Source organism: Centruroides sculpturatus, unplaced genomic scaffold (genome assembly GCF_000671375.1).
Source record: "Centruroides sculpturatus isolate CEXI.00-Female unplaced genomic scaffold, Cexi_2.0 scaffold687, whole genome shotgun sequence".
NCBI classification, from domain to species: domain Eukaryota; kingdom Metazoa; phylum Arthropoda; class Arachnida; order Scorpiones; family Buthidae; genus Centruroides; species Centruroides sculpturatus.
In genome coordinates, this window is record NW_019384879.1 from 260,068 (window position 1) to 283,413 (window position 23,346).

Consider the following 23,346-nt stretch of genomic DNA (forward strand, 5'->3'; position numbering starts at 1 on the left):
TCCATTATCCGGACCTCCATTATCCGGATTTTCGATTATCCGGATTGTTCAAAATAAACAAAAATTTTACGAACTTGCTGATTTGCACTTGGCGAATTACGACACTGTTTATGTACGTGATGGAATGCATAACTTTTTTTGTTTCAACAACGTCTCACCCAGCACAGTGGTCATAAACTCTTAAATATAATTTACGTAGTAATAAAAATATAATTTGACATACGTATTTATAAATAATTTATATTCAAATTACATCATTTTTATGACTAAGGGCGGCGAAAGGCATGGGCAACGTGGGCCACCGCCTATGCCTCACAGTCCGAAGAGCCTTGCGTTTCGAAGGTTTATCCATTACTTAAAAACTGCGAATGCGACAAAAAAATTTTACTCGTCATAAAACGATAAATAGTTTGTCAAATTTTTATTCATAAAAATGCAGTTTCAACTGCTTTTTATTTTATAAAATCCGGCTTCTTGCGCACCAGAGGGCCTTTTAAACAATAGGTAGTCTATTAGCGTTGGTCAGTAGTAGTCCAAATTCAATACGAACGTTTGTTTCTTGAAAATTTGATCACAATTTAAATACAGTATTTACTTTTAATATTACTGATATGTCATCGAAAAGAAAACATGTTGTATTATCATTAAAAGACAAATTATTTGTTTTGATTATCCGGATTTTTCCTTATCCGGACTACCTTCATCCCCAATTAGTCTGGATAATCGAGGTTCTACTGTATTTATAAAACACATTTATCAGTTATAACTTTATATAAATGAAGGTAATTGAATCTTTTCTTAATCTGTCATGGTTATAATTACTCAGATAGATTAACAAAGAAAAGTTATTCTAGAATGGAAATTCCATATTTTAATCACTTTATTTATAAATATAAATCTGATAAACGATAGTTTTTAAATGTTAATCCAGAAATTGCATAACTTGATGATTACAGTCTCTAGGATATCCAATTTTACAATCTAAAACTAAATTAAATAAAAGAATAGCTTAAAAATACAAGTTGGAATAAAAAGAGAAATTATTGGATTAGTTATTCAGCATTTGAATGTTCACTGGGAAACATTGAATTTTTTTTATCATTGATTCAAGATCAACTCTAGGTCTAGAGCTCAGTTTAGGGATGCCAAAGCTTAGTGGTGCCAAGATTTGCTGAAATTTGAAAAATTTTTTATTCAGTTTGAAATTAATGTTAAATATTTTTCTTATTTCCTATGTTCCTGCTTGACTAAAAATAACAGTAATTTCAATGTTCTGTGGAATTTCAATCAATTCAAGACATTGGATGACTATAAACTAAAACATTGTACAGATTTGATAAATGAGCTTGATTTGGAAATGTTGATAATAAATTTTGCAACCACAAAAGCCTACAAAATTATAATTTAATCTATTAGGTATTTGATTAGTATTTTTCTCTCAATCTAGTAATATATTATACAATGTAGGTACAAGATACAAAAATAAAATTATAAAATGCAGTAAATACATACGCATGTATATTATCAATTTGGTGTGATGCAACTAGTCTTGAGCAATATAAAGAATTATAAGTTGTGTTTTGAAAATTTTTAATTTTTTGTTTTATTGTTTTATTAATAATTAAAAAAAAATGAAATAAAATTTTTGTAAATTGCATCATTTATTGGCCCAAGGGCACCATATGACTTTGAGTCAGTATTGCATTGATCATTGTAATTTTAATATTGATACCCAAATTTATAATGATGATGATTCATATGCTTGTTGCAAAGCTTTTCAATGTAGTTTTCTAACAGTTTTTTTTTTTTTTTTACAAGATTATCTTCATCTCTTCATTCAGCTTTAAATAAAACTTAAAGATGTTTCTTAATTTATTTTCCTTCTATAGTATATCTCTCCTTCATCAATGATTTTTCTCTATTATTTTTACTTATTTTTATTATGAATAAGGGTCTTTTCATTAATGCTTAAAGATAAAAGCAATTAATCATGCAAAGTCACTCTCAAGGAATGGATAGCAAATAAAAAGAAAGTAGAAAATTCAAGGATGATAATATATATAAAAGAATTGAGCTGAGCCATTATTTTCAATTATTTGATATTTTACATTTTTATTTCATAAAATAACTGAATTTTTAATGAAAAGTGTGGCAAACATAATTAACATGTCATACTTTTTTCAATAAAAAATTCAGTTATTTAATGAAATATAAAGTAAACAATCAAATAATTTGAAAACAATGGTTCAGTTCTAGTAAATGAATTTAGTTATAAAGCTATTAGTTTATATAAAGCTATAACTGGATAAATGTGTTTTATTCCAAAAAAATATTGATTGTATGCTAGCTAGATGATTTGAATTTTGAAACTTTTAGCTAAATTTAACATTAAATATTTCTCATAATTCAATTTATTTTAATTATTTTCATTAAAATTTTAATTAAAAAATGAAATAATTATTGAAACTATTATTCTTGATTAGATGAAACTGATTAGAAAAAGAATTAAATTATTTTTATAAAACTAATGTCATTTAAATAAATCTAAATAATTTGGAATGTAATTTAAGTAATGTGCTGTGATTAAATTTTTAAATGCATGACAAATATGGAACATATTGGGCAAGAGTTAATTGCTTATAAATTATTAAAAGTTTTTTATTTTTGTAATTTATTATAATTTTAACTTTAAAATGATATAGAATGTAATTGAATAAATCTACACGAAAGTAATTGTTAGGAACAGATAGATTAGTTTCATTTCATCTGTGGAGACGATTAGTATACCAAGGTATATTATGTTTATATGAGGAGTAGAAAAATGAGGACTTCACAAGATAATCAGAACAAAATTGGTAACACATTTATTTATGTACACCCCAGGTATCAGATAACTGAATGCTATGAAGTACAAGGGTTAGATGCCACATTTAATTGATTACAATTTCTCGGTCTTTCCGACAAATCAAACGAATATATCGCACGAAAGTAAGCTTAGAAAAACTACAATATTTACAGGATTAAACGACACATGTAACACAATAATCCTGACACAGAACAGGGGCCTTTCTAGTTATCAAGCTTCTTTCTCAGAATTAACTGCGGCTGCCCACAGGGGTCCCGATTGGGACCTGGGTTATGGAATATCATGTACGATGAGTTGTTGCACATCAATCCTACTAACATTCTGGCACCATGGACAATACAAGGGTTAGCCGATGACACGCTGGCACTACTTGCGGGGAACAACAGTGAAAAACTGCAAGTGGAGGCGAACAAACTGCTGGACAGCATATACAAATGGAGTATAGACAATAAATTGACTATAAATATTAAAAAATCTGAGTGTATGTTATTTTNAATACAAGGGTTCGCCGATGACACGCTGGCACTACTTGCGGGGAACAACAGTGAAAAACTGCAAGTGGAGGCGAACAAACTGCTGGACAGCATATACAAATGGAGTATAGACAATAAATTGACTATAAATATCAAAAAATCTGAGTGTATGTTACTTTCGAAGGGTCATCAACTACAAAAAGCCCCTAGCCTTAAAATAAATAATGAAAGGATTTCTCATACAAGAAATCTTAAATATCTTGGCATTTATTTTGATCAAGGGCTTAAATGGAAAACGCACATTGACTATGCCTGCGAAAAAGCTGGAAAAATGGCCAACTTATTGTGCTATCTTACAGGAAAAAAATGGGGCATGAACAGTCATACATTAATAAACATCTATAGGCAGGTAATAGAACCGATTTTACTATATGGAGCACAAATCTGAAGACAGGCAGCTACAAAAATCCATAATAAAAGAGCATTACAAAAAATTCAAAGAATTAGCTTACTCAGGATAACAGGTGCTTATCGGACAGCCCCAACATCGGCTCTTCAAGTAATTGCAGATATCCCACCAATACAGTTAAAGGCTAAGGCCTTGATGGCTTCTTGGAAGTTAAGCAATCTAAAAATTTCTGAAGATAAAGAAAAGGAAATCCAAACTTATTTTGAAATAGGAATTCTTCCCAACTTAGAAGTTGATCACTTCTTTACATCTACCATAAAATTTTCAAACAAATGCAGATTTCAACCACAATTACATCCAGCCTGTTTTCCCAACTTTAATTTGGAAGAACAGAACCCAAATAACAGCACGACTCATAAATTATACACTGATGGATCTAAACAAAACAATGGAGTGGGAGCAGGCATAGTGCACCTTAATGTCAAGAAAAATCTCTTTATATGGCAAGAGGAATTCAAACTTCATAAACTTAGCACAGGGTATCAAGCCGAACTTTATGGAATACTTAAAGCTCTTCAGTATACTAACAAAATAAACTATCTAAAAGGAAAACATATCTGCATATGTTCAGACAGTAGGGCAGCACTTCTCAGTATCATTAACGGCAACCAAAAAAACGATCTTCACCGGCAAATATCTAAGGAACTGGCGACTACCAGAAGTAACATTACGCTCCAGTGGACGCGTGCTCATGTTGGTAATACAGGAAATGAGGAGGCAGATCGCCTTGCTAAAGAAGCCGCAATTAAAGACATAGAGCCGGTTATCCTTGAGATCTCCACCAAAAACATTAAAAATGTTATTCATCAGACAATGTACTCAATGTGGCAAAGGATCTGGGAAGAGGAAACAACTGGAAGAGCTACATATTGCTTTCTGCCAAATATTAAACAAAGGAGCCAACTTCAACACATTAAAATAGACTATATTACAACACAATTATTGACAAACCACAGGAACTTTAAGGCCTATCTCTATAGGTTTGGCCATAGCATTACTCCTACTTGTGAATGTGATGGCACCTCTAATCAGGATAACAAACACTTGATATACGAATGCAAGAAATTTCAACAACAGAGGAACAAACTGATCCAAGCTGTTCTTCAAGAATGCATTGCCTGGCCGTGCGACACTAGTGTTTTAATTGAAAATAAAAACATCTACAATGAACTCACTGCTTTTGTTTCAGCCACAAAGGCGCTAGAACTCAACACCAGCAGGTAGCTGGTTCTTTTTAACACGCGAATTGAGTTGTTTGCTCTTTGTGTACAATTGTTTGTTAGCATTTTTAAGCAGCTGTGTCTATTCCAAGTGGGAATTTAAATACTGCTGCCGCCTTACATTCCAAATGTACATTATTTTGTTATGTTTTTATATCTTGTAATTTTGTGGTTTTAAAATAACTACGTGATGCGGCTCATGACCTCCCTCTTCCTCTTATTTTCTCTTCCTACTGTCTTCACCCCCTTTCGGCACCTGCCAAATACCTTTCACTTACGTCTACCTTCTTCTCACTTCTTTTCATTCCCTTTGAGGATATACCTACGAGTAATGCCTCCTATCACCTTTCATACTGTTCTTTCTCAGAATATCGTATACATCCACCACGTGCTCTTAGACAAAATCCCAATCATATTTTATTAAGTCTTCTTAATTTGTTTAGTCCTCTTCATGCATTTCTTTTAAAATACCTTGGCCTTACCGTTGGTACTCAGTGATTAGCATTCAATGGAATTTGATTACTTTTTTGAAGGGCAAACTAGGTCCAATCTTCACCTGATGATAACTCAGATTCAACTTGATTTCTGTCCGAACATCTAAAATCGCCAAGAAAAAAAATCCTTGCTCAGGTCATACACTCCATTTTATAGTTCCCCCATCCGGGGATTTTTCCTGTAACGTTGTTTACAGGGTTGGCCAATAGGCAACGTGTAATGCATGACCTAACAACTGGTGAAATGTGACAAAAATAAGATCACACATGATATAATCAAAAACCCAACACGGCTAACACAACACCAATACAAAAAAAAAACAAACCAAAAAAAAAACACAAAGCAAGATAAAATATTTACAATAGTCGCATAGCACCACACATCAAATAAGCTATTAAAAATTCAGCACTAGAATGAAACAGAATTGTAATATTGGTATCTTAGAACACAAACATCAACTCATTTCAATTAGTATGCCAAACTGTCAAATTTGTTTCTGATTATTAAATTTATCATAAATGGTGGCCTAACATCTGCCTACAGTTAAATTGCTTTTTATCTAATCATTGAATTAGCCTTATTATGGCCTAATTTATAATCCAGCAGTTCATTTGTTAATTTAGAAATTAAATTGCTCCATTCAATTTGTACTAGAATAAATTTATACAAAAAAAAAAATGCAATAATATTTGATCTTAACTGATACTTTTATGTAGAATTTTTTTCATTAATATGCAAAACTTGACTTGTAGCTACCGTACTGTATATATAAGTATATATTTTGATATTTATTGTTAATTAATTTAATGTTTTAAAAGAATTTTTCATAATATTTTTTATTTACAGTTTAAAAATAAAGTAACGTGGATGTCTTGTTTAAATACTTTTGTTCCAGCTACACGCAGAAATAAAAAAGTAAGAAATTCAATTGAAAATTTAAAAAATATTAAAGTAAATAAAATATACTTTTACTTTCATCATTCAATTTTAAATTTAATATATTTAGTTCTCATATATTAAATAATTTTTGTGATTTTGAAAAAAAATTTTTTATGAAGCTATCTTATATGCTATTAAAGAAATCATCTATTTAATTATTTTTAATTAATTTTTATTCTTAAATCAAGAAAGTAATATTTTTATATCAAAGGTTCAAAGTTTGATTACAACTTAAATATTTTTAAACCTTTTTAAGTCTATCTTCAGAATGTAAATGGGGCATTTGGAAATGAACTTAAAAAGTTCATAAATCAATTACATTACCAGTAGTTATATTTGAATTTCTGTCAATCAGAAATCTTGTAAGACTAATTTGTAAGAATAAGAAACAAAATGATGTGAAGTATTTTTGACTAAAAAATTTTATCTCATCGGTATAAGGTATTGAATGTTTCAAGAAAATGTAAAATCAGGAAACTATAAACGGTAGTAAATATTTGCTTACTTGCCTAAATGAATGCCTAGGGCCATCCATAAACTATGTAATGAGATGTGAGTAGACAGGTGATCATTACAATGCATTATAAGGGCATGGGAATGTTTACAAAAATGTTACATAATCAACTGGTGTTTCGTAAATATGTAGGGATTAAACTACTGATAGTTTTTTCGGCCAAGTGATGACAACTTCTTAGATTTGGCTATAACTTTTGTTATCTAATTCATCAAAATATGAACATGAAAAGAAAAAGTTGCATAACAAATCATAATGTTTATGTCACTACTTTATATGTTATACATGTAATTCATAAAATGTAATGTTTGGTACTCCATGTGTGTATTATTCCTCAGTACAATTAAGTGAGTAGATTGAGAATATGCATTACATAAGCTTGGGGGTAAAGTATGTGTGATGATTTTAGAGCATTATAGGAAGGTGGGATGATTATTGGAAAGTATAAAAACAGTATTATATAATTTATGGATGATACCATATCTAGTAAATGATTTGCTGTATTTATTATGTGATGAAAATGAAGTACATTATTAAAAAAAATATATTTATCCATTTAGCAATTTTTTGAACACTCAATTGAAAAAAGAAATAAGTATTTTTTTTCTGAAATTTTATCATTAATTTTTTTTATATTTTTGTATTTCAGCTGTTATCAGAAGCAATTAATGATTTAGTAGAAGGTGAAATGGCTAATCTGTCTGCTGCTTTAGAATTTGCTTTTAAAGAATTCAGAACAGTAAGTGGCATTTATTAAAATACTCAAATTTTAAAAAGTCTTTATTGTACTATCATTATAATCAGTCTAATGAAAATAATTATCATTGATATTAATATGAAGGGGGACTGAAAAAAAATTGAACTGAGAGCATGCTGCCATTTGTAGAAGTACTAGAGAGTTCTCCCGCTAGATGGGGTTAGTAGAGACTTTCACGAAACAGCTGTGCAGACAGCATCAGTTTGTAGGTTTATGTTTGAGCGTAGTGTTGTGTTTCTCTTACTGTTGTTTTGTTCTGCCTGCAAAGTTCTGGGTGTCCTTCAACATCTCGAAACAATGAAAACATTGAAAAAATCTGCCAAAAATGTTTTAAGACATCTGCGAGAGGATGTGCAAAGGAAATGCCCGGAACTTTGGTGATCAGGTGACTGGTTCCTTCATCACGACAATGCCCCCGCACACACGGCCTTACGAGTGACCCACTATTTGGCCTCTTGGGGATGGCCTGTCGTTCCCCACCCTCCGTATTCACCAGACCTAGCCCCGTGCGACTTTTTTCTGTTTCCAAGAATGAAGAAAAATGTAAAAGGGAAGCATTTTGATGATGTGGAGGCAGTAAAAACAGCTTCCCTAAGGGCACTGGATGATATCAAGGTTGAAGAATTCTAGAGATCCTTCAAACAGTGGGGGAAAAGACTTGACATGTGCATTGCATCTAATGGAGAGTACTTTGAAGGTGACTGAAGGAATTTTGTAAAAAAGTTAATAAATAAAGTCTTTATACAAAAAATCTGGTTTTTTTGGTCCCCCACGTATGTGTGACAGAAAATGAAACACCAACTTCTTCAATCAATAAATTAATTAATTATCCACATTGAAAGTTAATAATTTTCAATAATTTATTAAGTATTCAGTATTACTCCACACATTTAGTTCCACAGTAGTAGATTGAAAAGCAATATTTCACTGCTTAACAGATTATAATGAAATTCTAACAATTAAAGAATAAAGAGAACAGATAAGAGGAAGAAAACAAATAAGTAGTCAAGTGGATTTTGATTGTCTTAAGAGACAAAATTTCTATTCCCTTGTACAAATATCGGAACAGACAGTAAATCTGAGGCTGTTGTACAGGTGAAATAATATCTTTTGGAATTGAAATATATCACTTCTTGAAGCAAAGGGGAGTTTTTACTTTTTACTCTCTGGAAGAGAAACAGTTAAGAACTGGCCAATATATAAGTAAGGATATTGAATGTTCTGATTGATCAGTCGGTCAATTAGTAGTCTTTCATTTTTCTCATTTCTATTTCATTTCTATTGGCTTACTTTGCTTAATCTTTATTCCCGACTTCCCTAAACCTGTTACAGGCACACAACACACATAAGATATATACAGTGTTGTGTCCGTAAAATAAATGATAACTTGTTAACGTATATAATTAGCTTTATTATAACAGAAATGCAACTATGTGATAATACAAACATAACGTGTGCCTCCAGGTCTAAGTGTTACAACAGCTAACTCATGACTGACTTGAGACAAAGGAACACGACAAAGGTCAGAGGTGTGGGGTCGTCTAAGTAGGTCAAGGGGCAATTCAGTGTAGGTTATTCCCTGGAGGTTTACATACATAACATACAACGGGTGACAAACATATTCGAACTATCTCACAGTTCTTCCTCAGGTCAACTAGCTTAGGATTGCTTCTAAACAGCATGTGGAATTGGAAGTGTGCGGAAACGGAGCTTGAAACTCACCTCCACTATGGGTGGTAATGCCGACCAGGAACCTGATGGTTTGCCACGTGCTCCCATCACGTTTTAACCTGTATCTTAGAGCGGTGCATACACAGATAGCCAGCAAACATCGGATGCGAGTAGCATGCAGGAGATGTCCCACAGTTTTTAACATGTAGGACATCTCTATGGAATGAAAAAGACCTTCTGGATCGCACCAGGCTTCCTGGCATTTATTCCATCTAACTTAAAGGGAAGAGGTGGGGCAAGGACTTCTTATACATTGGTTCTACCAAGCATTCCTTAAATACTCGTAAGGGTATTTAAGGAATGCTTGATATTTAAGGACACACAAGTAACTAAGGGTATTTAAAGAACATTTCCTTAAATACCCGTAAGGGAACACCAAGTGGATATCCAGCATAGGCAGTTCACCACTGCACTTGCTATGTATGTGTCCGATCTGATCCATATATCAAAGCACAGTTTGATAGAGCTACAGTCATCATCAGCACACCCCACCAGGACCACTTTAAATGGCTAGAATCCATAGCCATTTATAAAGCCAGCCAAGTAGCCGCATGCTTCAACAGGAAGGAGGAGCTAAATCTTTCGCTGGCCTGGCAGTCCCTATTAGATGCCGACCCATGACTACCTCCACCAGCTCATGACCGTGCATGTCAAGTGAGACTGACTTCGTCGAAATGACGTTCGATCCTGTCGAATGGCTTATGCTCCGTTCGGAAGCATTCCTAAGCTAGTTGACCTAAGGAAGAACTGCGAGATACTTTAAAAACATTTGTCACCCACTGTATATATCTTATACACATTGCACACTGGTAATAGGTTTAGGGAAGTTGGGATTTTACTCAGTACTGAAATTAAAGTGAACTTTATGATTAATCTTTATTTTTGTACTTTGTTTCTATGTATAATTTTAGTTTAAAATAAGTTTGATATTGGGTTCTTTAATATTTACCAAACTTTGTTGTGATTTTTGTCAATTGTACCTTGTGTGAATTAATACTTCTTTTAACACAATAGAGCTTGATCCTCATGCCAAATAATAAATCAAAGGAAGGAAAACTCACTGAGTACTTTATTTTTGCTAGTACTTTCAACAAACTTGTTTGTTGTCAAGCAAACAGAATTTAAAGTCAAATACAAATGTTCTAATGTGAGTGGAACTCACATTACAAATTAAGGATTAAAAACCGTTATAAGCATGCTATAAACTTTGATTATGCTTGATGTTATGATATCATGTGATGCATGAATGGATACAGATCCATGTTAATGATGTGACAGCAGATGCGATTTATATGTTGTGCAGGTCAAGCGTGGGAGTGTTGCATGGTTCCAAGGTTGTTGTGAGGAGAGACTCCCATATAGAGATGTGTTTCTGATTGCTACAGCATCAATACAATTGATGCTGTAGCAATCAGAAACACATCTCTAAATCAATTGTATTGATGCTGAATAGTATTGTTTGAGCTTGTGGAGTTTCCCTGGAGAGCGAGGTCTGCAGGGCTGAATACAAAACACACAGACAAGTCGGCTCAACAATAACTGGGGTTTTAATTAAAGTTCATTAAGTACAACGTGATATTCACACAAGGCGTGAATTAATAACAAAATTGTGTTATATCCGAGTCAATGCTATGTACAGTACATTCACCTTGTTCCTCTCTTTCCTCCCTTGACTATGGGAACTCGCGACACGTGGCAAAGCGTGATGACAAAACAGCATGTGACAAAGAGAATATATAACAACCGTTACTCACGAAAAAAAATCTTGGCCGCGTACAAACGATTGAAGACTAATCGGTGCCTACTAATCTTCCGCTGATCTTCTCTCACTGGAACGACTTCATCACCACACAGTTTCTATTCTCATGAAAACCGATTTCTTCGCTCTTGTATCTCTTCTTTCTCCAGTTTCTCGTGTTCAGCACCTCGATTACCCACACCTGGCAGGAACACCGCAGTCAGGAACAAGCAGGAAAACCAAAGAACAAAAGTCCTTACTCCACGTGGGTCACGTCCCTATATATCATACTAACTGGATATTCACCCCATGTGACCTCAACTGGCCAATCAGGCTGCCAACACATGATTAACTGGGGAAGGGTGGTACCACGAAACAAAACGAAAGGGGTTAGGGAAAAACCGAAACAACAAAAAAAAAAAAGAAAATAATAATTGCCCATAATGGGTTGTAGCTCTGTTCAATACTACTATTTGTATTTATTGTATTACTTCAATATTCAAGCCATGCATAGAATAATATTATATTAAGTTGGTGTTTGATTCTATTTTGCACATGTACTGATCATATTACAAACTAAAATGTTTATACCAAATATGAAACCAACAATCTTGACCAAGGAACAAGGAATAAAGCCTTAATAAAGTGATTTGCACTAAGCTAGACTGAGGTCTATCAAGCTAACACAAACAAATGGTCGGCTTACAAAATACCTCTTTATTTGGTACGGGTTTTGCGTTCAGCAACTGAGGGCTCATATGAACTCTCAACAAAAACTCATTTACACAATCACGTGTCCCGAATTCAATATTCTTAGTCCCTTCACTCTCCTCCCTCTTTCGCATAGTGTAACAAGGTTTGTACACGTTTACAATAACACGTGAAGAATTTTCAGAACAGTCTACTCACTAGAAATCCGGCACTTAAATGATTGGGAATTGGACCAATGTCTGTTACTAGTGGGGAAATCTTCGCTTCCGTCGATACCTCGGGTACTCTAGCTTCCTTAATTGTACTGTCCACATTATTCCTTCTGTGTACACCATGGATGAATTTGGATTCTATCTCCTTCCCTCGATGTTTGAAATGAATCTCCTTTCTCACTCTGGTAGGTTTTGGCCTTTCTCAATGGCGCTGATCCGAACTTTTCACGAACGGAACTCCTCCAAGAAAGAACAAAAAAAAGGGTGCTCTCTCACACGTGGACCTGTTATTTGTACCCTTGGTTTGCTGATCTCACCTGACCTTTTCGGTAGCCATTCAAAATGTCCGGTTTCACACAAAGAAGGGAGGTAGAGAGTAAGAAGGACATGTGTCCGAACAGACGACCACAAAGAAACCTGATACAATGTGACAAAATAAATCTTACACTAAGTACAAAAGACATTAACTATACAAATAATATTCATATACATTACTAACAACAACCAATAAGGGGCGGAGCACTACAAAAGTTTACTGACAAATTAGCAAAAGTTATTTTTATTTTTTATTGCAAAAGTTATCACATAATAATTAATTGTTTTTTATTTAATAGTTTGAAAAAGACAAGCAACCATGGGAAGGGTCTAATTGTAATCAGATGATTGTTATCTTAAGTGATGGTGGTACAGATGAAGCCTGGGAGGTTTTGAAACATTATAAAGAAGATTCTAAAAAAGTAAAGTTTGTGTTGAAATTAATTTTAAAATACTGCAGATATAATTAAATATCTATTTGTTTAATTATTTAATTAAAACAGTAAATAGTATTGGAATAAATCATGATTTTTTTAAAATTATGTTTTCATATTATACTTGAAAATTTAATATAACTATATCTTAAATAATCCGTCAGATGTAAAATCTGCACATCATTCAAGTTGAAGTTGATTATTTTTAGTTTTTTTTCACATATTACAAAAATGAATTATATTTTATAATTAAAATCATTACAAAAAATTAAAAATTGTTTAATTTTATATAATTATTATTTTAGAAACAATTATAAAAAATTGAAAAAAGCTTGAAACCAAAATACATATTTTCATTTTTATCATTTTATACCAAATAGATTAAGAATAACTTAAGCTTTTAAAAATATAAATGAGAAATACAGTGGTACCTCAGTATACGTCTGCTTTAGAATATGCCCAATTCGGAATATGTCCTGTTTGGACGAAACAAATTTTGCTTGGTATACGACTTTTCTTCAGTATACGACTTAATTCAATTATACGCGCTATCTATGAACAAGTAGCACTATCGGTATACTAGACCAGACTAGATGTTCATGGTGCCACAGTTTATAACTTTGTTAAATTTCTTCTGATTTTAATTTGTAAGTAAAATTTTATTATTTTTATTAATCATGAATTGCAAAAAGGCAAATGAAAAGCAACAGAAAACTAAAAAAATGACTAGAATCACAAGGGNGTATACGACTTAATTCAATTATACGCGCTATCTATGAACAAGTAGCACTATCGGTATACTAGACCAGACTAGATGTTCATGGTGCCACAGTTTATAACTTTGTTAAATTTCTTCTGATTTTAATTTGTAAGTAAAATTTTATTATTTTTATTAATCATGAATTGCAAAAAGGCAAATGAAAAGCAATAGAAAACTAAAAAAGTTTACTAGAATCACAATGGAACTGAAAAAAAGAAATTGTTGAGAAATATGAAGGTGGCATGTGTGTTCGAGATTTTAACTGTTGCATACTGTATTCTGAGAATGACGATATCGAAAAAATATAGTGAAAAATATCTAACATTGCGAAAGGGGTTAAATCAATTTTGAAACAGAAATCGAAGACATTAGATCATGGTAAGAAATTGCTTTTGATTTAGATAACTGAAAAACAATGTGCTAGAGACAGCGTATCAGAAGCAATTATTTGCGAGAAAGGTAAAAAGATACATGCTGATCTCATGAAAAATCAAGCAGGAACTAGCCAGCCAGGAAAGCGAGGTGTTTAAAGCCAGCCATTTTTTTATTTACATGAGAATGGATTAATCATTTTTACATTACTTCTTATGGAAAGGTTGTTCGGTATACGTCCTATTCGGTATAAGTCCAAACATCAGGAACAGATTAAGGTCGTATACAGAGGTTCCACAGTATTTACAAATACACTCACTGCCAAAAGTTAAGAATGGAGTGATAAACTGTGAAAAAATCGACAAATACAGCTGTGTTTGACACAAAATGCAGCGGTACAGTAGCAAATATGTTTATGCATGAAACAACACAAAGAATTACATAGAAAAATGAAAACAATATTGAATTTTCATAAAGTATAAGATGAAATCATATTGGAATCTTTAACAAAACGATGTTTAAATCCAAAACAAACAAACAAACAAAACCAACATTAATAGGGTAAATGGTCACCCCTTATCCTTACACAAAATTTACAGTGTGTAACCATGCTTTCCATGAGGTGATCAACCACTCCAGAGTCAAATAAGTGCCATTCCTCCTAAAGAGCAGTTTGCAACTCTGTGAGAGTGGCAGGGGGGGGGAAACGTGCACACACAGCACGGCTGAGGGCATCCCAAAGATTCTCAATAGGATTGAGGTCTGGCGAATACGCTGGCCAATCCATACACACGATTCCCTCACTCTTGAGGTAGTCATTGATGAGGGCAGCTCTATGGGGTCATGCGTTATCATTCATTAAAACAAAAGCAGGACCAACAGCTGTCACATACAATTTCACAATGGGTTTGAGGACTTCATTCTGATACCAGACAGCTGTCACAGAACCCCCTCAATAGATGTGCAGGTCAGTGCAATATCCCAACAGAATGCCTGCCCACACCATAATGCTTCCACCTCGGAATGCGTGATGCTCGATAATATTCTGGAGTGGATTGCATGTGCCTTTTTCTCTCTATACTCTTACATATTTGTCATCTAGCTCTAGGGAAAATTGCAACTCATCCATGAACATAACGTTGCCCCAATCAGACACAGTCCAATTCACATGTTGCCGACACCACTTTAATCATGTGCCTCTGGATTGGACAGATAGTGGAATACAAACTCGTGGTACCTGGGCGTACAGTCCATTTATGTGTAGCCTTCGGTGCACAGTAGTAGCAGATATCATTTTACCAATGGCTGCTGCAACCATCAATGTCACACATGTAGAGGTTGCTCTTCGATTATGCTTGGCTACAAGAGCAATATAGCGATTTTCTGCAGGGGTCAACTCTTGGGTGACCGGCCATGGGTCTTCGGACAACTGTTTGGCTTGTTTAGAATTGTTTCCATGACCATGGAATGATGAACGTCAAAGAAAAGAGCAACATCTGTGATTGATTGTCCTGCTTCAAGGTGTCCCACACACTGCCAGCGCTCACTATCTGTCATTCGTCTTCTAGAAGTCATAGAAACACGTCAATCATGCATACTAATTGTACGACAGTTCTCCACACTTTTTCTCTGCACTTGCATGCAACTCCTCTCACACTTCAGAAGGCTGGCTTCTTATACAACTGCCTGCTTTGCATATTTCGTGACACATAACCATGATTGATAGTAACGTAACATATTTGCATACTTCCATCTACCTCTGCAGTGAATTGCAGTCTCTCAAATGCAGATTGCTTTTTGGACATGAATATCTTCTGCTCCGTGGTTAACTTTTGGCAGTGAATGTATTTTCAGTTTGAATTTAGAATAGACATAAAATACTACCAATTTGTACAAAAACATTTAAACTTATGTATAGGATAGAAAGTCAAATAAAATCAGGTGTCAAGTATTAATTTTTTTCTATACAAATAAAACTAATAATAACTTTTTGGTTATTTTATTTAGTGCTGTGTTTAATTGAAAATCAAATAGATTTTTAAATTAAGATTTCCACATATTTAAAATTTATTCAATGAACTGTGTGTTCCAATTTTTACTGAATTTTTTTTAATCTGACAAAGCCTTAAATAAAAATTGCAAAAATACTTATTTTAAAACTATTTATTCTATTTTATTATATTGTTTATAAAATTGTATCATCTTAAAATTTTCGGTGAGGAAAAAACTAATATATTTTTATTTGATAAATAAATAAGTTCAATAATGTAAACATGATACTTATATATTTTTATTGGGTTTGATATTTTTCAATATCATTTTGATTAATTTAATTTGAAATAATTTTAATATTTCAGGTAAGAATATTTACTTATGCCATTGGTGCTCATCCTGTTCCATACATTCCTCTAAAGACTCTAGCTTGCACTTACAGAGGTATAGAGATTAAATGTCTTGATTACAAAAAATTGATAACTTAACATTATATTACTATTTAACATAAGGCATACCATTATTAGTAATTTTTACACCATTATAAAAACTTGCTAAAATAATTTTTTACAATTATATTAGTAAGATTATTTTTAATTAATTAATCTTTTAAGCTGACACAAACTAAGATGGTGTGCAAATTGGATTCAAAATTAATTTCCAGATGTTTAAAAACATTATTTTTAGAATTAAAGAAAATAAAATGCATTCTGACTTATAAATTATGTTCAATATGTTCAAAACATGTTACATAAGACTAAGACAGATTGCATAAAAGAGTTTGTAAAAAAAAATCTATTCAGACATTGTACTTCTTTAGAAAACAAATCAAATACTGTATATATTTGATTTTTTTCCTAAAGTATAATCAAACTTCTGTATAACAAAGTTGCTAAATCTGAAAAAATATGCTATGGAGAAATTTCGTTATACTGAAATAACACTTTTCGATAAATAAAGTATTATTTTAACATAAATTTTTATGTTGTTTTACATAATTTAAATTAATATAAACATTCTTTGGGAGTAAGTACAAAATTGCTATGTAGAACTAATCCCACAGGAACACTATTTGATGAATAAAATAGGCTTTATTTTGCACAAGAATTACTTTGTTCAACGGAAGAGAGATGCATTTTGGGCTATTTATCCCTCTTCAGTTCTTATTGTACAATTGTTAAAACTGAAATAACATTAATATTTGTCACACATAAATGATATTTACATGTGACTACTGGAATAATGAAGTATTTAAAACAAAAAGGTAAATGGTGGTAAAACTAGTAAAACTCAGTTTTACTAGCTACAGTTAGGGGATAAGCTACAGTTGGGGGTTAAACTAGTAAAACTTAGTTTTACTAGTTTTACCCCCTAACTGTAGCTTACCCCCTGTACCCTCTACTGTTTTACTAACTGTAAACATTTATTTTTAAATTTTTACAGTTAAAATTAACCTTTATATTTAGTTTTACCCCTTTCTTTCTTTTTGTTTTATATGCTTCATTATTCCAGTAGTCACATGTAAATATCGTTAAATTAATATGCCTCAATGTCCTTGATTTATGATAATATAAATTTTCTGTCTACTAGTACATATTTTCTATTATCAGGACTTATTAGACTGGCTTTACAGATACTGCAACAAAGTTTCACAGATCAGAAATGTATATTAAATAAAACAAATTTCTGATCTGTGAAACTTTGTATATATAGCTTGTTATTCCAATATTAAAGAAAATATACTGTGATAAAAACTAATTAATACATTTCAACTTACACAAAATTTATTTCAGCTTAAAGTACAGTTTAATAGTTTAACTATTAACTTGATATTTATTTTAAAGTGTTAAAAATGTTGTTACTATAGATAAAAAACTTTATTGGAAAATTATTATTATTTTTGTAAGTAAAATCAAGCCAATAATGATGAAAATGCGATAGATTTCAGATGTATAATTTTTAAAATAAAATATATTTTATGATTTTGTTAGGTTATTTCACTATAATCTCTTCAATGGGAACTATCAGAACAAGAATTCAAGTGAGTATAGTGTATTAAATGTTTTTAATAATTTTGTGTACTTATTTACTAATTGTTTCTTATATTCTTTTTTTGTTAAAATAATACAATTTATAATTTTTTGATGTCATATTTTAATCGATAAACATTTCCAAGTTTGTTTTTCTTTAAAAAATGTTTTAAGCGTAGCTTAAGATGTTTTAGCTTCGATGATCAATAACAATTAACATCTTCTCTGATATCTTGACTAAGATGACTGAAAGTCTTCTTAACTTGACAACAATTATCTGATGGGATTGGACAATGCAAAATAAGGGTGATCTGGTTCCTTCTGTAAAGACTTTTCTATTGAAGACTGCCTGTATTTAGGCTGTGAAAGTTAAGGATGTACGAGACAATTATTCCAACAAATACTAACTAAACAATAGTTTATTACAACCAGAATTAACAGGTAATACAGTGATGCCTGTTAGAGACACACACACAGATAGATATATATATAACAAGTCTCTGTTCTCGTTCGGATTCTTACAATGAGTTGTTCTCACGATACGGATTCTAATTACTAACTTATAACTAACTTATAACTAACTAAATCTAACACTACACTAAGGAGAGGAAAATGAAGGAAGGAAAAGTATACCGGTATTTAGCACAGGAGGTCCTGATTGTGGTTTCTGATGATTGTGGGGATTTTGTCGATTGGAATATCCAACATTCCTGGTATGATAATTGTCACTTGGGTTTTGTAGACCACTATTTCTTATTGGACAAGTCACTAGTCCTTTTCTTTTCTTTTAGGACTACTCGATACTCAGCACGGTACTCGATACAAGCTCGATACTAGGCTTGTTCTTTGTCCTCGAGGTCCGACTTAATGTCCCGACGATACTTTCGCAACCTCTTCTCTTCGTCGCCCGGGCAAAAAGTGTCATTCTCACCCCTTTGTTCACCTTCTCTACCCCACGGGCAGGGCCCCTCCCTGTTCACGTCGATAAGCCACCAATCAGGACCCACAAATTTCCCGCTCCTGTCGGGTGACCGGAAATGGTCATTAGTAGAACGAAGAAGAAGGAAGGGAAAGAACAAAGAATTCTAAATCTAAATACTATAACTATGTATATACAAAAATGGCGGACAGCCACAAGGCTTTAGATACATGAAATAAAATCTGGGAAACTCCATATGGCCAGCCCATTGGTCAGGTATAAACTATTAGACCTAACTCGTGTTTAGTAGGGTTTTATATGATATGGTAAAATTTGTCTTATTCACTGTTTATATTAATTGATGGATCTAGAAAGATCTTAATTAAAGATGAAATATAATTTATATTTTATTAGTATAGGTTGAGAATCCTTTATCTGAAATTCTAAAAACTGAAAATCTCCTCCAAAATTCAATTTTTGAGTCCTGACATCTTGGCATGATGTATTACAAATGGAAAATTCCACAAAGCACTGGGAATATTTCAGTGTTCTCCCAGATTTTTGGAACACTGGGGACCACATATTCCAAAAATCTGGATGCCCTCTCTGTGCACAGATGATTTTTCTGGTCACCCAGCTAATAAACTTCTTGAGACATACAAATATACAAAAAGTGTGAATTTTTTTTATATATTTTGAGTGTAGTTTGATCTCAGTTTTTAATATACGTTTACCAGAACACATTCAAAATTTAAATGAATATGCATTTTTTCAAACAGTTTAATTAACATTTCTATATGAATATTTTTAAAAATATATTTTCATGTATCTAAAATAGATAAATTTAAAAAAATACATTCATATAGACAGGTGAAAATTTTTTGTTTTATTGAAAATTAATTTTAAAAATTCTAAATAAATAAGCAACATAAAAAAAAAGAAGTCAAATCAGACTAATATAGTGTAATTCCCTTAGCTTGAGACAGCAGTAAGATGGGAATTATACACATAAGATAGCAAACTGATCCTGCTTTAATAAGGAGACGTAAATATCGACAATATTATTTTCTACCCCTGGGCTTTTCAATCTACACACTAATTTACATTTAAAGAACACCGTCAATGCACCTTCATCCAGTTAGTCTTTTCTCTTTTTATTCACTATCAGGGAGACTATTCTGAAATATTGTCCTTATGATAATCTGATACTTTTCGTATATGTATTGGGTATACATATATAAAATAGTTTGTCCTCACTCAGAATAATTGGCATAAATGGAGGGATTACTTGTTTATTAGGGATTATTGAGATTACTGTTTCAGCTGTTGTAAATCAGACCATTTTAAAAAAGTTCCATTAATCAAATGCACCACCCGATTTAATTTGCTGCGTGATGTCATTGTCATAAAGTGGGACATAAGATATTAATCCCATTTCTAATTGTTATATTCTTTAAATTTTTAAAAAATTTTTTAAATTTAATCCATATGTGATTTATTTCATGTTTTATGAATGGATAAGGATGTTAAAGAAAACACAGTACTTTTGTAGGAAGAAATACACTAGCTGTAAGAATATTTGCTGGTACTTTTGTTGTTTTTAAAGAACTTTGTCAGGAAAATACAAAATTATTTTTGGACTATAATGAAAGCTATTTATACTAATTAAATTATAGAATTTGGCCTAAAGATAAGCAGTTAAACTGGCATCCTATACTAAGATTAATAATTAGAAATTTTTTAATTTTATGTAAAAACTATTGTATAACTTATTGGAGANTTAAAAAATTTAAAGAATATAATAGTTAGAAATGGGTTTAATATTTTGTGTCCTGCTTTATGACAATGACGTCACACAGTGAATCAGAGACCAACTGTATTTTGTAATTCTAGATCAGTGATTTCCAAACTTTTTTGAGCCACCATCCATTGGTTCCATAAACTTATAGCTAACCATACCCTAATCCCCCCTAAATCACTTTCTTTTATGTGAGTAAGGCTTGGAAATATTCTTAGAAAAACTTCTATGATCCTCACACTTTGTATCCTTATCATATATTGTTCTCCACATCTGGAAACCATTAAATGCACTGTTTCTTCTTACCCATTTTAATAGAAGAAAGGGAAAGGTGGCAATGCTCCAATCCTTGTCTATTATCACCATTTGGTCAGGATCTTGCCTGCAGCACTCCCTTCCACTCACTCCTTTTTGCCCCCTAAATTTACTCATTGCCACGGGAGCGGTAGCACCCACTTTGTGAACCACTGTTTTAGATTTTAAACTTTCATTGTATTGCTTTAAAATGAATTATTTAATTTCATTCTTAGATTTGGAATACTTTAATTATTAAGTGTCCCTACAAATTACATAATTTTATTACTGATTTACAAAGCAAGCCTATGAATTATGATGTAAACTTGCATAAATTATATGACTATATGCACAAAACTTTTACTTGGAAATTTTGGTAATGAAGATAATGCAGAGAAAAAATAAAATGAATGAGGAATCAGAATTATAGGGGATAAGGGATAAATTGTAAATGCTTAATTAATATGTAAATTTTGCAAAACTATTTTAACTTGCAAATTATAAGAATGTTATTCAAAAGTTTATTTATTTAATAATTTTAAAATATTTATAGTTTGTCATTAAGTTTTGTGAGATAATGAACATAAAAACTGAAATTTATATAGCGGGCATGAAGGGAGGTTGCATTAACATGTTAACCACCATCCGACACACTGGTGGTTGTACTTAGTAGGACCGTACAAAGCCATACAACATGCTGGCAGTAATAGTAATTAGGGCCATTCAGAGCGGTGAAGGTACGCGTGATATTGAAATTTACCACAAAGGCAGACAGGATACGGTAAAAATAATAATTGATATATTTTTACAAGTAAACAATTTCATGTATAAATACAGATTGTTCTTTGGGAATTCCAATGTCACAATATATTACAATGGTATGCGAAGTTATTGCTAGGACAATAGTTTGTTATATCCAAATGTGTGGTACCAATCCCGATCATGATAATATGACGCCCGACCTTAAAACTAATCTTATACACTAACTTAACAATAATGGAAGAAAAGGATAGAAACAAGAGAATGAAGAAATAATATATACAATAGGAACAGGGATACCCAGGATTTTGTTTGGCATATTGGCACTATTCTTACTGCTGGGTGGGATACACGATGTTCTCCAAAAATTTGACTCGTTTTCTTTTATACTTAAGATTTTTCCTTTCACTGTTGTTGATTCTATCTTAAAACAGGATCCTGTCTCTTAACGTACTTCTGAGGTCTCTGGTTGTTGCTAACGCGACTCGGAGCATTCTCCTCACGTCTGTATACTTTGCAGTCCAGCAAGAGAATGCCTTGTCCATTGTCTCTTTTGTCCTCAGGGTCCTGTTCACTCTTTGTTCTTCACATTTCTCTGAACTGGTCATCCTACCCAAGGGACAGGGATTTAGATAAGAAATAGATAAGAAAGTTCTAGAAGGAAATAGAACAATAGGACAAAGGGTAGAAAGAAGAGACTAAACTAAACTTAAATTAATATTTACAAAAATATAGCTTACAGCTACAGAGCCATACAACTGCTGACAGTCGGAGCCAACTTTATAGATGTGCGCGAAAGGCCACCACTAGGATGTAGAATAATGTCTTATGAAGCCAGGATAATTTAACCTTCAGTGATACTACATTGGTTATAGCGATGTTAGGCAATCATATGGCTCTGTAAGGCCCTAATTAGTGCAATGTTGTGGTGACAGCTTTGGTTATAAATCCAAAAGTAACCACCAGGAGGAACTCTGAACTGAACAGATCTGGCAACCTGACCTATGACCTCACTTTTGGATTCGGACCTCGCTCTGTATGCACGTGTTCTCAATTCTATGTTCATCCAGTAGTGTAACATCATATCTCATGTACATAAACAATAAAAGATTAAGTTTTTTGTATGTAGCTTGGTTTTGTATCATAAGATAATTCATTACAAAAGTAGCACTACAAATGTGTTAAGTAAAAGAAGTTAAATAAATTGTCAAAACCAGAAGAAAATATAATTATGCAATCATACAGAATCAGAGAGATAATACTTTTATAAGTATGTATTACATCATTTTAGAAATTTTAAGAAGACAAATAATAAAATTTACATGCATGTAATACCATGCATGTAATATGAATGAAAAAGAAATAAATTTTTATTAAAAATGCATTAAAATGTATTGTTTATATTGTAAATATATTACAGCTCTCCCTTAATAGTCTGACAAGTATGGGACCAAAGGGGGTTGGATTACCAAAAGTGTCCAGATTACCGAAAATAATTACATATTTTGCATTGTTTTGCTAGCAGTAGCTTACAATATTCCCTACTCC

General features: G+C 32.3%; 1 protein-coding gene across 3 annotated transcripts in view; it reads left to right on the plus strand.

Moving 5' to 3' along the window:
- LOC111630987 (voltage-dependent calcium channel subunit alpha-2/delta-1-like) overlaps positions 1-23,346 on the plus strand; it is an 89,590-nt gene that overhangs the window by 58,951 nt on the left and 7,293 nt on the right. For all 3 annotated transcript variants that reach the window (XM_023375166.1, XM_023375167.1, XM_023375165.1), the window contains exons 10-14: positions 6,370-6,438; positions 7,626-7,715; positions 12,740-12,862; positions 16,364-16,442; positions 17,990-18,039. In XM_023375166.1, coding sequence (XP_023230934.1) covers positions 6,370-6,438; positions 7,626-7,715; positions 12,740-12,862; positions 16,364-16,442; positions 17,990-18,039 — 411 coding nt within the window. The remainder of the gene's footprint in view (positions 1-6,369; positions 6,439-7,625; positions 7,716-12,739; positions 12,863-16,363; positions 16,443-17,989; positions 18,040-23,346) is intronic.